This window comes from Stenella coeruleoalba (genome assembly GCF_951394435.1).
Source record: "Stenella coeruleoalba genome assembly, chromosome: 7".
Classification (NCBI taxonomy): Eukaryota; Metazoa; Chordata; class Mammalia; order Artiodactyla; family Delphinidae; genus Stenella; species Stenella coeruleoalba.
The window spans coordinates 105,473,615-105,490,552 of record NC_137153.1 but is presented as its reverse complement, the minus strand read 5'-3'; the positions used below and the strand labels follow the sequence as shown (position 1 = coordinate 105,490,552).

The 16,938-nt window shown below is 46.5% G+C and overlaps 2 protein-coding genes across 25 annotated transcripts in view; one reads left to right on the top strand and one right to left on the bottom strand.

The window, feature by feature from the left end:
* Positions 1–16,938, top strand: part of ASTN2 (astrotactin 2) — a 1,502,867-nt gene that overhangs the window by 1,284,003 nt on the left and 201,926 nt on the right. The window contains exon 1 of one of the 23 annotated variants that reach the window (XM_079927225.1): positions 15,217–15,766. The exons of the other annotated variants lie outside the window; for them this stretch is intronic. The gene's annotated coding sequence lies outside the window, so the exon portion shown is untranslated. Of the gene's footprint in view, positions 1–15,216; positions 15,767–16,938 lie in introns of those variants that run through there. 23 annotated transcript variants of the gene reach the window in all.
* TRIM32 (tripartite motif containing 32) lies at positions 589–15,056 on the bottom strand. 2 transcript variants are annotated; one of them, XM_079926243.1, is made up of 2 exons: positions 15,028–15,056; positions 589–7,005 (listed from the first exon to the last, which is right to left on the bottom strand). In XM_079926243.1, the coding sequence occupies exon 2, from the start codon at positions 6,926–6,928 to the stop codon at positions 4,967–4,969; it is 1,962 nt and encodes a 653-aa protein (XP_079782369.1). In that variant the 5' UTR covers positions 6,929–7,005; positions 15,028–15,056; the 3' UTR covers positions 589–4,966. The 2 variants fall into 2 exon arrangements, with proteins under 2 accessions (XP_079782369.1, XP_079782370.1); XM_079926244.1 differs by having other exon boundaries at positions 589–7,008; positions 15,028–15,055.

Genomic DNA, 16,938 nt, shown 5'->3' with positions numbered 1-16,938 from the left:
TCATATAATCCTTCTATCACAAAAAATATGGGTAATCTTATCATACATTTAATTTACTGTATTGATACTGAGGACTACTGAAAGTTTATGAAATGTCTGAAAGTCTGCTAAGTGTTTTACATCCATCGTTTCTTCAGAACAATGCAGTAAAGAGTATCTTTTTATTATTTGAGGAGACTGAGGCTGAGAGGCTAAATGACTCAGTGGTCATAGAACTACTAAGTGGAGGAACCAAGACTGAACTCGCCACCAACCCATCCCCCCACCCCGCCGCCCCATGCTTACAAAGCCCAGTTTTAACTACAATATGTTATATTACCTCCACCTGACAATGAGATTTATGGCTTATTTTAAATTTTGTAATAATTTGGGTTAATGAATGTTGACCTGGAGGGAAAAATCCCTTTATGCTGGCCATCTATAGGAATAGCTAAACATGCATGTTTCTGCCAAAAGTCAAGATGCCATCCTAATTACTTTAATCAAATAATTAGCCTTTAGGTTTTATGTGCAGCTTTTCTAGTGGGATACATTGCTGTGAAAGTTTTGCCTCTGCCCCTCCGGCAATCCCACTCTTCTTCCGATAGGCTTTTTAATTAAGAAGCTGAGCAGTGTGGTTGAATCACCAATGCAGGTCTGAAACCTCCCCGAGTGTTAACATGAAAAATTTGCATCAGTTCACCAAGAGGGAAAGGAGGTCTTTGCCCCCTACAGTGGAAATCACATTTTCTGGGCACGTCACATTTTCTGAATTAGGTCCTTTTATATACACTATCCCATTAGTATATTTTAATTCTCACAACAGCCCTTTAAAACATAAACTGTCATTTCCTTTTACAAGATGAGGAAACAGTAGCTCAACAGAGTGGCAGTAGTTTGCAAGTGGCCCAAGGTCACAATAGTTGGGGTAGAGTAAGCAGTTGGACCAAGGTGGGGCTGATTACGAAGTACAGGTTCTTTCTACTACTCTAATGTAAACACGATAAAATTACAGCAAAATTATGCAAAAACACTGGGGGAAAACTCAACCACAATTCTATTTGGTAAAATAATTAAAATCATAGAGCTAGAAAGGATTTTAGTGATGATCTAACCCAACTTTCTTATTTTATAGACAGGGAAACCGACGCAGAGGTAAGGTGATCATCTGAGGCCACATAGCTAGTAGAGTTAGAGCTGTGATTCAGATCCAGACCAAGCCCAGTGGCTTTCCCACTAGAATGCGTTGCCAGTCCCAGAGCTGCCTAACTTCAGACTTAGTCAGAGTACCATGAATATTAGTGATATCGACAAGATACAGCCAAAGTTCTGGAGTGTAAGTATTTTGCTAAACACCCTCCTACCTTACCACTGCCTGCTTGTAAAATTCATCCAGGCATCTGCTGTTTCTTACCTGTAATTTGTTTTGTGATCCCTTGAGGAGCTGCACGTCCTGAGTGCAAATCAGCAGCTAATCAGGTATAAGGTAGAGCCGTGAGTTTCATACTAGACTTTGCCTTCCATTTCCCTCCTATAGAGCTGGTAGCACTTCACTTTTAAGAAGCCATTAATTAGCACTAGACTAAAAGTACAACTACTTTAAGCATTACTTGTCTTACCCACAGGAACACAGACTCAAGCCAAGTTTATCCTGCTGATTGGAATAATGGAGTGGCCGTCTGTGGACTTATCTCAGGCTGGAGTGCACATTGGGATGGACCCTCACAGTCATCCACATAGTGCCTATTCCTGGCTTTTGAGAAAGCCCAGGGCAATGGAATACAATTCCAAATACTTTAGAAAGACTGTGAAATAACTTACGAGAAAGTAGACACATTAATATTACTTATCATTTTTTAAAATTTTCTGAACACCTGGCATAGTACTGGGCTCACAGTAGGTACTCAGTATTGAATGAATCATTGCTCCAAAACCTTAAATTCTATATAATTACTCAGAAATGATAAAGGAAAGCAGGGAGTTAGTGAACCTATAAGTCATTTGTCTGCCTTTATCTTTTAGCCAATGTGAGGGTGTTACTGGAGGGCCTACCATCACCAAGTCATATAAATAACAGCCAATTAAATAACTGAGGACATACTGTATATTAGGCACCATGCTATGTGCTCTTAGCTAGAGATTAAAGCTAACCCTCAATAAAGCTCAAATATATGGGCAAATAATTGCAACACAGTAAATTATATAATAATAGAAACATGAAATAGGTAGAGTGATAGTAAAAAGGAACAGGTGACCAGATTTATTTGAAGACTTATGGCTAGTGGGAGGAAATGCCTGAGAAAGGTTTTGATTGGCAAATAGGAACCTGTAACAATAGGAAAGATGGAAGGTATTATTCAGAGTGGTTGGACAACCTAACCCCACTCTTTGGAACAACTCAATAGAAGATAATAGCTCTCACTGATTATGACAAGAACTGTAGCGGGTATTTTAACATCTATTATCTCACATCTTACACCCGTCATGGAGACAGGGATCACTTTCATCATTTTCCAGAAGAGGAAGGGGTAAGTGACTTGCCCACAGACATATGGCTAATAAGATGGAACTGGAAGATAAGCGATGTTGTAGTTCAGTGGTTTTCAGAAAGTGTTCCGTAGATTCACGAGTTTTGCAATTGTACACAGGTTAGGTGAGGGGATAAGCCTGTTCTCCAGGCCCACGAGCCTGCTTCAACCAGTGCAGCTGCACTTTGATTTATTACATAATTGACTTGCATTTAAGACTTTATCTGAATAAAGGTATTACTGCTTAAAAAGAGAAAACAACAACAAAAAAACAAACTATAATAACTGCTATAATTGAGCAAATCAGTTTCTTGAGGCTATACTCTGCAATTTAGTCAACTTGGTAGATAACTGAAAAATTGACTGTACTCAGCACAGCCTAAAATATTCACATCAAAGGAACAAAAACATTCAGACCACATTTATTTCCATTCTGAGCCAGCAGATACCTGCTGCATTTGAAGGCCAAGGCATGAGTGTGGTTCAGAGATGGGTTAGACCTAAATGCTGAATGCCAACAGTGACAGCACTTCCTTGCAAAGGCATGGGCAGCTGGAGGTTTCCTGGCATTGTTTATGTCAAGCCAGCCCACAACATTATATCCATATCTCTGCTGCAAACCTTGTGCCAAAGGCCTCGGCCACCATTATTGCCTCAGCAAGTCCCCCACTGACAGCAAAGATAGATCTCCCGCTTCCAGGTGCTACCACAGATGAAGTGGCTCTAACAACTAGTGGAGTCATTTGTGATGCACTTTTAATTGGATCAATTTCCTCTCAATTATGCAATCTTTAGAAATCGGATGCAATTTCACAATCAGAACATGGGGCTTTCTCCAGATGAAAAGCACGAGACAGACCAGTTCAACATCATTTTAATTAGCTCCTTTCCTATCCTTTGGCAGCTATCACAAGAGAGGCCAAAAAAGCAACACCACCACCAAAAAAAACAATTTGAGTAGCTCGGCTTAGCAGATTTTGTGTCTGTGAAAGCAAGGTAACAGTTTTTTGGCTTGCCATCAGCCTGCACCCAGAGCACAAGATATGTTGCTTGGTAAACACCAGAGCCTGAGGAACCTTGTCACAAAGTCCCTCACCCACTTCTGGGCTTCCTAAAAGCACAAGTTTCTTCCTTTGTTGAACTGTAATTATAAGGATAAAGCAGATGGTGGAGGCTGAGTTTAGAACAGGGTGTTGGTGACTATAGACCTTGGGGGCTGATTCTGTACACGTGTATGTGGAAGTAAGTTTTGGATTATCTTTACATAATAGTGCTTTTTGCTGAATTTTGACCTAGGTAGATTCGTACTACTCTCAAAGAATGCAGTGTCAGACATGGAAGCAAAGCAGCAAGGTACAACTTATCCCTCCCCTCACCTCCCAAATTCCATATTTAATTAAAAGACATGAATACCAGAGATGAAAAGACAATTATCAATTAGTTAATGCTTGATAGAGAGATGGAAATAAATCCCCAAACCAAGTATTATGCACTGACTTGAGGAAAACACAGAATAAGGACCAAACAGTTTTGCTTTAGCAATGAAAATGAGATGTGTCCACCTCCCCACTTTGTTGGCCCTGGCCCGTGTTGTACAATTCCACAGACAGCTCCTAACACAGGTCAGTGGAAAGAGGTAATAGGAAAAATGATGCGCTCTAGAGACTATTCAAGAATGTTTGCTGACTATATTAGCATTTATTTTTGTTTATTTGCAACTTCCTATGCTTTGGCATAATTCCAATCCACATGCTCCTTTAAGAGGCAAGCGATTTCCAGGCTAAAGCCTTCGACACCAACGAGGGTCAATCCATTCTCTGTCACACCTGCAATTACAGACCAATCCAAGATGGCACAAAACCCCCAGAGCCAAGAGTTACTGCTTCCCAAAGGGACTATATAGCTCCCACGGTGGCACTAAATGAATGGTCTTTCACACTGGTAAAGGTGGTCAGACCTGAGACATCATGCCACAGGAATGTGATGTCTGAAGTGTCACTGAAAGGTAGAGGAGATCCCACTACATGCGTGCACACTAAATGCAGCAGAGTTGAAGAGGAAGTGTCACAGATGGAGCATGTTATAATAGGAAGGAAATAATGGACCAGAGTTATCAAAGCCAAAAGAGAGGAAAATCAACAAGGGTTCAATACATGGGAAAATTTCAAATACAGGGGAAAGAGGCTCTCTGCTGAAGCCTTAGAAGTGCCTAAGTTCTAATGAAACATCAGCTAATCTCATATCATGTGTCCTGTTTGGGGTAATGCATCTGTTAAAGCTCTAAACCTAGGCGAGGAGATAATGCAAATGAAAAACACTAGAAGACAGAGCTTCTAAACTTCTAGGCTAGCCAGCTGAAGTCAGGACACAGGCCAAGTCTACACTATAGTACCACCAACAACCAAGAACAGGGAAGGGAAGCTGCTTGGGGAGCAGAAGAAACTGCTATTTCCCAGCCCCTAAGGGGTAGAATATCTTCTCAGATGGTAGCTGTAAACCTTGATGCAATGATCCCAACAGTCCAAGACCAGCAGCTGCCCCTTAGGTGTGAGGGCGATGCCCACTGGACAGGTGAGCCCCTCTCGAATAAGGACGCTATAGCCCCCACCCTTAGGAAAGTGGAGAATTTCTTTGCGACTACTGTCAGCCACGATGAGATCACCACGGGCATCCACACACATGCCAGCAATGCAGCGGAAATCCTCGTTCTCCGAGAAGAAGTGGCTAATCTGGCGACCCAGCTGCCCGTCGGGGCCCACAGAGCCAATGGAGAAGCCACCCTCCAGGTGGTGCTCATTCTGCCGATTCTCCAGATTGAGGCCCAAGCCCTGGGTGAAGTAGACAGTGCCTTCAGCGTCACAGGTGACAAACTTGGGCCGCACAGCACTGCAGAGGCAGCTGTATTTGACCACCCCTGCTCCTCGGTCAACAGTGAAGCACCAGAGCTTTCCACCTTCCACATCAGTTACCACAAATTGGCCAGATGGAAGGGCTGTGATGCCCCAGGGTTTGCTCAGCTGGCTCCTGTGACAGGCCACGCAGTGGCCATCCAAGGTGTATACCTTGAGGGAGTTGTCATAGCTGTCAGTCACACCAATCAGCCCATGGCAGTTCATGGCAACTGAGAGAGGAGTGAGATTGGGCAAGTCAGCCCCAAGGAAGCTCAGAACAAAGCTATCAATGCCACTGGGGCTGCGGCGGATCTCCTTCAAAAAGCCTTTGCGGGTAAAGACTTGTATACGGTAGTTGCCACGGTCAGCAACCAGCACTTCGCCTTGACTGGTCACATAGAGACTGACTGGGAGGTTGAACATGCCTGGAGTGCTGCCTTTGGCCCCCATCTTCTTGAGAAAGAGGCACTGCTGGATGCTGGCGGCTGTGTCAGAGCCCCGCTGCTTAGCAGGCGAGGCCCTAGGGCTAGCAGCCACTTCCTCAGGGCTCATGTCCATCTCTCTAAATGTAACGGAGGAAGAGGCAGCAGAGGCTGCAGCCTCCATGGCCCAGGAGTCTTCCATGTTGACTGTCCGGGGCTTCCTAGCCGCCTGCCCGATTTGGAGGGGGCCGACGTGGCCGACCTTGAGGAGCTCTACATCCTGCAGGGTGAGCTCCCGGGGCAGGCTGGCAGTGAGCGCCGGCTCCTCCTCGTCGGCTGTCTCTTCCAGTAGTGCTACGTCTGCCTGCTTGATCTTGGCCAAGAAGTAGTCACAGCGAGACACGGCCTGCACCTCGGCGACGTTGAGCAGGTAACTCTGCTCCTCTACCACCTGGCTGTTAGACTTCTCAACCTCGGCCAACGAGCCCGTGAAGAACTTCCGGGAGCGAGCCAGCTCCTCCTGGACCCTGCGCTCTTCGTGCCCGTACTCCTGGAGGACTGCTTTATACCTCGCCTGAAGGTCCTTGGAGACTCCTTCCAAGGCTACCTTCCGGCGCTGCAGCTCCCCCATAAGCTCCCGCAGACGGGCCAACTTCTCTCCAAAGTCCCGACGCCGCTCCTCAGCTGCTTCTTTGACAGGGAGTGTACAGTGGCCAGGAGGCTGGTGGTCCGCCTCCCGGCAGGGCTCACACAGCACCACGCTGCAGCTTCGGCAGAACTGCCGGGGCAGCCGCCGCCCGCACGACCGGCACATGAGCAGCCCCACGGCCTCACTGAGCCCAGCCGTGTCAATGATCTTCAGCACCGTCAGGTTGTCCGTCAGCTGGGTCAGGCTGGTTATGCGGGTAATCTTGCTGCAAAAGGGACAGCGGACACCATTGATGCTACTGGCCAGTAGCTTCTCCAGGCACTGGCGGCAGATGGTATGGCCACAGTGCAGGAGCTTGGGCCGCAGCTGCTCCTCTGTGAAGGACTCCATGCAGATGGGGCATTCCAGCACTTCCCGCAGGGCATCCAGGTTCAGGTGAGAAGCTGCTGCCGCAGCCATTGCTATTGCCTTGAAGGGGCCTGCTAGCACAGCCCAGGACCGAACAGCTTGGTGTTCATGCTCCAGAGGGTTGAATCCTGCTAAAGAGAAAAGGAAGCCATTATTCCACTGCCTCTACGAGTTAAATCACTCAAGAAACATTTAGAGAATGGCTACCATCACTCAGTTCAGTCACTGACTGGTTTGGAAAGGTAAACTGGGGAATGATTATAAGAAGTCTTCAGAGCCAAAATGAGACCTCAGAACTTCATTCTGATGAACACAGAGAAACAATGCATGTTTTGGAGCCGGGAACTAATATGACCAAAGCTTGAATGCAGTGGGGGAAAAGGCAGAGAAACTAGTTTGGAAGATACTGCAAAACTGCCTGGCGAAAGTTACAGGGAGGCTGAACTAGGGAGCAGGTGGTGGAAATGGAAAGAAGATGCATTTAAGCAATATTCCATAAGTACGATCACTAAGATTTGTTAGCTGAGTGGATTGGGGTGGGGAAGTGGTAGAGCTAAGACAGCCAAAGACTCAAGCCTGGATGATTTGAGAAATGGTAGTCCCTTATCAGGGACTTAGTTTTGGCCTGAAATACCCCCTCCTACAAGCAGTACATGCCATGAATTCTCCCACCCTCCTCGATCCACATATGCTCATGAAGTAGAACCACAGAGATCTCAGTGCTCTCTCTGCAGCCTTATGTCAATGTCAGTTTATACCCAAAATAAGAATGAATAGATCTAGCAAGGTGAGGCACAAGGATAAATTCAGCCCTTCTTAAATGCAAATCCTACAGCTGCACCTGTGCAGTCTTGTGATCTGCAGATGGTCAACCATCGAGAAGGAGGAGGAGGAAGACCCGTTAGCTTGGTTTTCAGGGCAATGCAGCAAGCTGGGAAAAACTTTGCAAATGTCATTAATTCTTTCTCCACCCATAGAGAAGAAGGGGAGTCAGCGCGGAGATACGTGTTACAAATTTCCCCATATTTAGCTTTGTATCACAGTCTGACAGATATTCAGGAGCAGACATGCACAATCTGTCTAAAGTCAATCCAACCTCCCTGAAATCCCGCTTTCCTTCTACTGGAAAGGAAAGAGTATACATCTAGTGCTTACTATGTGCTAGATACCATGCTAGATGCTCCATATACTTAATCTCATTTAATACTCATAATGACCCTATGATGTAAGTACTATTTTCATTACCCTATTTTACAGATGAGGAAGCTAAGGCTCAGAAAAACTGGCCCAAGGTCACATGGTGCAAACATGGTAGAACCATGCAGTACAGATATCTTTAACTTTATTTAACCCAACATTACTTCAAGCTTTTTTTTTTCCCGTCATACAACACTTACCATACTCTGAGAAATGCTGCCTAATGGCATAGAATTATCTCCACAATTAAGAAATAATCATGAGGTTTAGCTGCTCTAGAGTGGGTTAGATTGCTTTACTAGCTGAGTGACCCACTCCCACACACCAGCCTGGCAACCTCTTACGATTCAAATCCATGCCTCAACAAAATAACACATTACCCCATACCATGACCCTAAAAGGTCTCATGGGACTATCCATGTGACTAAGCTGTGAACGCTGAATGCTTAAATGTCATGGGTCTGGCTGCAGTCGTATAGAAACACTGATAGAAACCTCAGCTCAGGACCCAGACAAACCTCCTCAATTCCAAACCAATAGCTTCAGTTCTCTCTTCCATCATCTGGGACAACAGACTGAGGGCAACATTTGGTATCTGGATCCAGAGCATGTTACTTTACAGTGCCCAGGGACATCTGTTCTTCTCAGAACTGGCACAGCAGATCAGCTAATTAAACAAGTGTGCCAACTTGTAAAAATACCAGCAAATTCTTTCTCCAGTTTTCTGGAATGTCATACCACCTCCTTCAATTTAAAAGCTTCCTGCCTCCCTGTTTAAGCCATCCACTTTAAAAAATGAATTTACTATGCCCGCGTCCATTCCCCGAAATATCTCAGCTGTATGCGGCTTCACTAGGCTCTCTGAGGCAAAAGAGAATGTCAAGGATCCGTTTCCTAAAGCTGCCCTGCTTTGCCAGGAAACATGAGGTCCCATCACTAAAGCATCAGGTGTGGAGATAGCTGCGTATCAGTCTAGGCTCCCGCTGAAAGTGGTGCTCCCAGGTTGTAGAAATGGGAGACATGGTTCAGGCCTTTTCTAGGTCTGAGGCTATGTGACCGGCAGATACAGCCCCTCTCTTCCAGAAGGATACAGCTGGTCATTATTGTTAGCACCGAGAAGCATTCAGGTGGAAGGTCAATTTGAACTCAGTTTCCCTTGAAAAGACATATGTGTGAAAGGAATTGTCTTATCATCCCAAGTCTTTAAGTTAGCTGCCCATTTTCTGCCATTTATAAAATCTAAAACCAATCAGAATGAACCCCCAACATGTTATTTACAATTTTTGGCTGCCTTCCTGATACTTTGAACATATTTCCTGTTGTGCACTTTGTACTGTCAACTCTTGACCCCCCCACCTCAGCTTACTGCCCCCCCGACCAATTTCTTTGATCTCATGATTAGTACTGCACACCCCATACTGATACTAGCCCAGCTCTGGTTCAGCTTCACATGAGAATCTACCCCCTAAGCTGTGTTTGCTCCAGCTGCCCTAAGACTCAGGAAAATTCTATAGTCATACCCTAGCCTGATCTAGCTGCTTCTGGCACCACTAGGCTTTCCCCAGTCGATGACATAAATAACAAGGGTAGCAGAACAAAAACAAAAACCTGTGAACCTTGAAGTCACACAGAACTGGGATCAAATCAGCAGGTCATTTACAAGTTGTGGGACAGGAAGCAAGTTATTTAATCTCACTAAACCTGTTTTCTTACTTTATAGAAGATAACTAACTTTATAGTTACTGTGATGATAATTTCTTACTTTAGAAAACGGTTAGTGTGATAATAATCCACATAAAGTGCTTAGTCTGGAAACTGGTAGGTATGCAGTGAAAAACTGCTACTTATCATAACTTCAGTAACAATCAGGAACAGTATTAACATTATAACAACTAGTACTAGTATTAACAAAGCATTTAGTTTACAAACTGCATTTGAAAGGATGAAGAATCTTTCCTTTTATGGCATATAAAGGCACATAAAGATTAATAACCTGTCAGCTTTGAAGGAATTTGATTGAGGACACTAGATATCCATGTGAGAAACTGGCAAATGAATTCACAACTTCTCTTGTTCAGAAAATACCAAGAGGGGCATAAAAGGAATGATGCAATAAAATATAGATTTTAGTAATAGCAGGAGTAGCAGCAGTGGTGGCGGTGGCGACCACCCGGCCAGTGAGAAGGAATGAACAGGCACTTTTCAAAAGGCAGACAGCACCCAGGATATCAGATAATACACTTCAAAAATTAAAATGCTGAACCTTCCCTGGAGATTGTTGTATCTGTTCTCAAAATCAAAGGATTAGAGATGACCTAAGGTTTCAAATTGCCATCCAGTGGTTGAATCCCCACCATGGGATAGTTCTCTAGATGTCTCTATTCCCTAAACCTGTTAGCCCCTTGGGGGTCTTAAGCTATGAGCAAAACTGCAGGACTTTAAGAAATTAAACAACAAATCTTTACTGAGCACCTACTGTGAGTCCAGCCCCATGAAAACACTGGAGATATAATTTTGAGCAAAACCAGACAGGAACAGAGTTCACATAAAAACTAGAAAACATGTGAAACAGCACCTACATTTCCTTTCACAAGACATAAAGGTCCATCCTACTTCTTATACAGTCCCCTGGTTTGACTGGGTTTTTCGCAAGGCTTATCACATTTCCTTTCATGACAGCTTTCTAAACTTTGTTTATTCCTCCAGCATTTGAATGGAATGCGAAGCAAGTGCATAACCATCTCCCTGCCACCAATGCTCACTCTCCAGGAGTGGCTAGCAGGGCTGATTTTAAGAAAGTCAATGAGGTCCTCATCTGACACTCACCCAGTTCTGTGTGTGGGAGAGGATTCTTAATGTTACATTACTCAGGGCATTTAAGGTACCTGCCAACAGCTAAGATAAACTCTGCAAGTAGGGGCTCATTGGGAAACGCAGGCATGACCCCAAAGCTGTACCACTGTGGGACACACAAAACAACCCAGAAGGGCATGTTTGTAGCGAAAAAAAATCTTTAGCTAAAACTCTAAATCAATAATAGTTTGCTGGGAAAAAAAAAAAACAAAAAAAAAAAAAAACACTTGTCTGTCCTCTGTCTTCCTCCAAAACTGCAGGACCTAGAAAGGATCCCCTGAATCTTCCACAAACATGTGCAATGCTGCCAATGAGACTCAAAGCATATAGGACAAGGGGAAAATCAGCAGTCTTCTCGGGGGACTTACAACTGATCTCGACCCGCCCTACTCTCAGTTCGTTTCTCTGCATACAGCATATGCACATTTAACCATGAGCTTTTGATTAAAGGATCAGGAAGCAGATCCTGGGAAAGGTACAAGAGGGGATGGGAATTTGGGGGAGACCAGTGGGGGCTGCTTAGGTTCAAGGAAATTTGGCAAAGCAATACTCAGTCCCCTTCCAGCCTCCCCATCCTCTCATAATTGCTACCTCTCATAAAACTGCCATTTGCTGAATGTCAGGCACCTTTCACACATTACCTTTTATTCTCATAATAACTACGTGAAGTATGTTTTATTCCTCTTTATAAATAAGGAAACTAGGCTCAAAGAAAAGCAACCTGTCCAAGGTTTCAAAGCTGCTAAGTAGTAGAAGTGAGATTCAAATCCAGGTGTGTCAACTCCCAGCCATAAAACCACAGCGAAGCAAAAGATGTATTATAGTTTCCTAGCTGATTAGGCTACCATTAGCTCTAGGCACTCTGCCTGAGAGGCTGGTAAAGGTACCTAGGAATGGATTTTTAATCTGATTGTTCCACTAGAAGAACCTAATGGAGGTAGTGTCAAAGAGGCAGCACGTCCGTGTGCAGGGACAATGAACCACTTCAAGGGCCTTGTAAACTTTTGACCACCAAGCACTCTCCAGACATGAGTGTATGGCTCTTAAGTATTGAAAAAGCCTTTCTACTAAAACTAGTATAATGTAACTTATGAGTCAGGCAGATCTGGGCTCACATCCCTGCTTTGCAACTTGCTATGGAGACTTGGGTAAATCATTTAACCTATTAGTTTTCTCATCTGTAAAATGTAGAATAGCACCTAGATTATTAGCAGGATCATTGGCAGGATTAACTGAGATAATGCATACAATAAGCACTCAATAAATGGTAGCTATTCGTGTTTTCAATAGATTGAAGCTGATAAGGGCAAGTACTTGTCCAAGATCTCCTAGTAAATTAGCAGCAGAGGAAAGGTTTTGAACTTTAAGCCTCTGATTCCCAGGCTGACTCCATTTCCATTACATATCTTCCTTAGGGCTGTGTGTGGATTTTCCAGCTAGGTCTCCGGCCTTCCGATGCAGTCCTACTATGTTTCTGAGCTGGTTTCAGCAATGCTATAGCTAGTCCTGGAGTTGACAGAGCAAATGCTGTCATTCTGTTCCAAGGGAAAGAAGCCCACAGGAGATCATTCAGAACAGGAGTTACTTTCCAGAGTATGGATGCCTTCAGCCTCGGTCCCTGCAGTGAAGTGTTTTTTCAAGCCAATGGCCTCCATACCTCACCCTCTAGTCTCCTGCACCTTATCCTGTCTGCTAACCTCAAGATCCTCTCCTTATCTACCCACTGGTCCTGGTCTAAGAGCAAATTGAGAACAAAGTCCAGGGCTACTCCCTACCTAATCAGATGGATTTATTCCCTTTACAGTTCAATTTGATACTCAGCGATACTCACTGGGTCATCCTTTCCTTAGAGGGGAATGAGCTGAGATAGACAGTAAGACCAGGCAGGCCCCAGCAAAGAAGCAGCAAGGGAAGAGAGAATAATACAGGATTACAGAGATCTGAATATGAAGCTACCTTTGCCATCTCTAGCTGTGGAACCTTAGACAAGTCACTGCCTAAGCCTTAGTCTCCTTACGTGTAAAACTGGATATTGTAGCACCTACTTAGCAGGGCTGTTATGAAAACGAGTAAGAAAGTAGATATGAAAATGAAATATTACTAAATGTTGAGCATTTACTATGCACCAGACACGAAGCACTCGGATTTACTTCACTGAGTCGTCACAGTAACCTGTGATGTAGGTCCTGTTATTAACCCCATTTTACAGATGAAGAGCCAGGCACAGGAAGGTTAAGTAACTCATTCAAGACAGAGCCGAGATCGGAATCCAGGATATATCTGACTCGGCGCAGAGTTCAACTTCGGCACTACTGACATGGACCCGACACTTCTTTGTTGTGAGGACCGTTCTGTGTGCTGTAGGGTGTTTCACAGCGTCCCTGGTGTCACCTACGTGAGGCCAGTAGTCCTCCCCACCCCAACTCTAACAGCCAAACATGGCTCCAGACATTGCCAGATGTCCCCTGGGGGACAAAACCACTGCCAGTTAGGAACCATTTCTTTAGAACTTGGCCCAGGACTAAATGCTCAATGCATCTGAGATCCCCTTTTCTTGTTTCTCTCCCAGTTCAAACACCTCATGTGGGATTAATCCAATCTACTTATATCACTGATGAGGAAAAAAAGACATGAGATCATATTCCACTCATCCCCTGGAAGTCTCACACACTATCTGTCACCACAGCTTGAAGGGACCGGCAAAGGGGGGCTGGGACAGATGACCTTGAAGAGTCTCCTGCTTTATGATTCCACTGACCACTCTCTCCCCCCCCTCCCCGAAGCCTACCACTTTCAGCAGGTCTGGGGTTCAGAGTGGAGTCAGTGGGCGTACCACGGCTGCCTCATGGTAAGAGATCTCTGGCTAATAATTGAGGGAGGTTCTGCCCCTCACAGGCAGTCAGGCTCCTTCAGGAGTCCTGAGCTCAAAGACTTACGACTTTCTTGCTGGACCCCTGAACTCTGCTCAACTTCATACGCTCATATACAGTTTCATACATTACTTCTAGGTCTTTGGGTCCCCAGAACTCCCTTTGCTTCCCATGCAGAGACTTCAGGAAAATTCCTTTAGCAGCCCTAGACACCCATCCACGACTCTATTCAGTCTCTTAATTCTACAGTCCAATCAGTACCTCTCCACCCCACCGTTCAACCATTCCTAAATCCCATTCCCAACTCTTCTACAATACAGAATTCCAGCCTTTTGGGCTCTACCCTGCCAGCCTCACCAGTTGCTCACTCATGTGCCCTGAATCCCTGACACAGATCCTTTAATCTCTGTTTCCAAACCTCTGCAACCTTCAGCCCTGCATCACGGTTTAACACCCCAGTCCCACACCTCAGGTGTGTGCCCTCCCTCAAGCAGAGCCTCCACCCACTGCATGCCATCAGGAATCCTGCCCCGCCCTCAAGCCCTGCTCCTTCCTCTTGCCCACCCGTGTCTTCTGTCGCTTCAAACCTTAGCCAGGTCTCTTCTTTCTGCCGACCAGATACTGCTTCCCACTGGTTCCCGCACGAACTCAGCCCCTCATTCTTCCCCAGATTCCACTCGGGAAAACGCTTCCTCCTCAGCCATGATGATAGCCCCGGACCCTGCTCCCTCTGACCTCAGATCTCGCCCCCCGCCCCAAAGCCTAATGCCCCCAGACTCCCTCAAGCCTCCTGAGATTCTGCACCCCAAACCTCACCAAGGCTCCCCCATTCCTTCATATTTCCGAGACTCTGCACCCCTGGTCCCTCCAGGGCCTTCAGATCCCCTCCCGTCTCCCAGATGCTGCACCCGTCTCTCCTCAGGGCCCCACATTACCTCATACCTCCCGAGATGCTGCACCGCGATTCTTCTCAGAGTCCCTCGCTCCCCTCCCCGGCCGTATTTCCTCCGAGCTCCTCAGCCCCGTCTCGGACCCCCGCCGCTCCGAGCCTGCCCCCGCGCAGCCCCACCCCCACCCCGATCCCACTCCTCAGATCCGGTCCCCCAGACCCTGCCATTCTGGCGTGGACCGGCCGCTGCACGGCGGCACAGCCCCCCGCGCCGCTCGTCAGCCACCGCCCGCGACTCCGGCCTCGGTCCCGGGTCTCCCACCGTCCACCCCGCCCCCTACCTGACCGCCCGCGGCTCCGACGCGTCCACTGCTGCCAGCCCACCCGCCCGCCACGGTCTGCGCACGCGCCAACGCGCGCCCCTTGGCGGGCGCCAATTCGCAGAACCGCCTGTCCGTCACTTCGCCCCGCCCCCCCACAGGCATGCTGGGGCTTGTAGGCAGCGGCGCCCGAGCTCGCGGCCCAGCGGCAGGGTGGCGGCGAGCCCTCTGGAAAGAACGAGGTGTCTTGGGAACACGTAGTTCAGCTTTCTGTCCCCGTTGTACGGTTAAAGAAACTGAGGCCCAAGTTCACTCAGCAAGTCGGGAGCTAAACCAGAACTCACGTGTCTGACCCCAATCTGTGTCAACCCCTTTGCTAACCCATGGCCTCCGGGAGTGTTCCTCAGCCAAGACTTGGGACCTCTCAGAAAGGCCTCGCTCCACGTCAGCTTTGCCATCTGAGAAATGGGCCAAGGAGATAATACAACATCCACTCCGGGGCAAGCACAGAACCTGGACGCGCTTGGGAAGGTAGCTCTTCGCGCCCCTCAGTTCTCCCTGTGACACACCGCAGCAGCCTAGAGATAAGCTTATCTGATGAACAAATTGCTCTCCTGAAGGATTCTTACTCCTACTCAGCTGGGAGGCCGACAGCGGAGGTAGATATGAGAGCACACTCTCCATCCTCTGTAGAAGCTACCCAGGAACCCAAAGCCAAGTCTAATTTTGGGGGAGCCAGGAGGGGTAAGAGTCTTCACAGGTAAGCGATGGTCTAGCCTGTTGGCAGGGGAGGACCCTGGGTGGTTTGGGGCCAACTACAGGCTCCTGCAGGTGACCGTATAGTATAGTTTAAGAGTAGGAAGGAGTTTGAAGGAGGATGCGCTTGGATTTGACATCCCGGGAAGATAATGTGACCCTTCACAATGATGAAACAACAAACAAAAACAATAACGAAACTGTCTGGCTGCAGCTAAACACTTCACGTGCGTATAGTTCACTTAGTCTTCATAATCACCCTACGAGATAAGCAACTGATGCCCAGGTAATTGAATAACAGGGTCTCAAGTTGATAAGTCCCTCAACCTCTCAGCCCTTTGCGGGGGTGGGGGGGGGGGGCGGGCGCTGCACCATGGGGCATGAGAGATCTTAGTTCACCGACCAGGGATGGAACCTGTGCCCCCTGCAGTGGAAGCACGGAGTCTTAACCAAGGGACCGCCAGGGAAGTCCCTCTTTATTTCTAAATGGAGATGAGGTTTGCTATAGGATTAACTGAGATTATGTATAGTGGTTTGCATTTAACTAAGGGTATGCTCACTGCATGCCCAGCAAGTACTTGCAATTTGATGATTTCTCACAAAGCATATACCAGGTTGGATTTTAATTACCCACTTCCCTGCAGTTGTCACCAGTGGGCTGTGAACTCCCTGAAGGGCACTGCCTGCTGGTTGTCATATCTGTTAGCACTGTGCGCAGCACGCAGAAGTTGCTGAGTGAGTCAGACTCAGAAATGTGACCTTAGGCAAATCACATCCCCTGTCTAACTTAGAGTTAGTCCAGCTGCGGAATGACTCAGTGGGGTCAATCGAATAAGAGCGGACCATTTTTTGAACACCGGCAATATACCAGACACTCCATAGATACTGTCCTATGTCACAATTAATCTTTTCAGCAATGATTCAAGTAGGCATCAGTAGCTTTATCTTACAAAAGAGGCAACCGAGGCTGAGCAAGATTAAATGGCTTGCCTACAGTCACCTTTTGGGAAGTGGCAGGGCTGGAGTACAAATCCAGGCCAGTTAGGCTCATGACATGCTCCAAACCACCGTCCAAAGACTACCCACATTTTACGACACCAGCTATCTTTCTATTGATACTTTATTAAGTAAGGTTTGTTTTTAAGCCTCAGAAGACAAGAGAGATGATATTTAGGA

Excerpts from the sequence above, each read along its gene's own strand:
- TRIM32 (XM_079926243.1), bottom strand. The coding sequence starts at position 6,928 with ATGGCTGCGGCAGCAGCTTCTCACCTGAACCTGGATGCCCTGCGGGAA.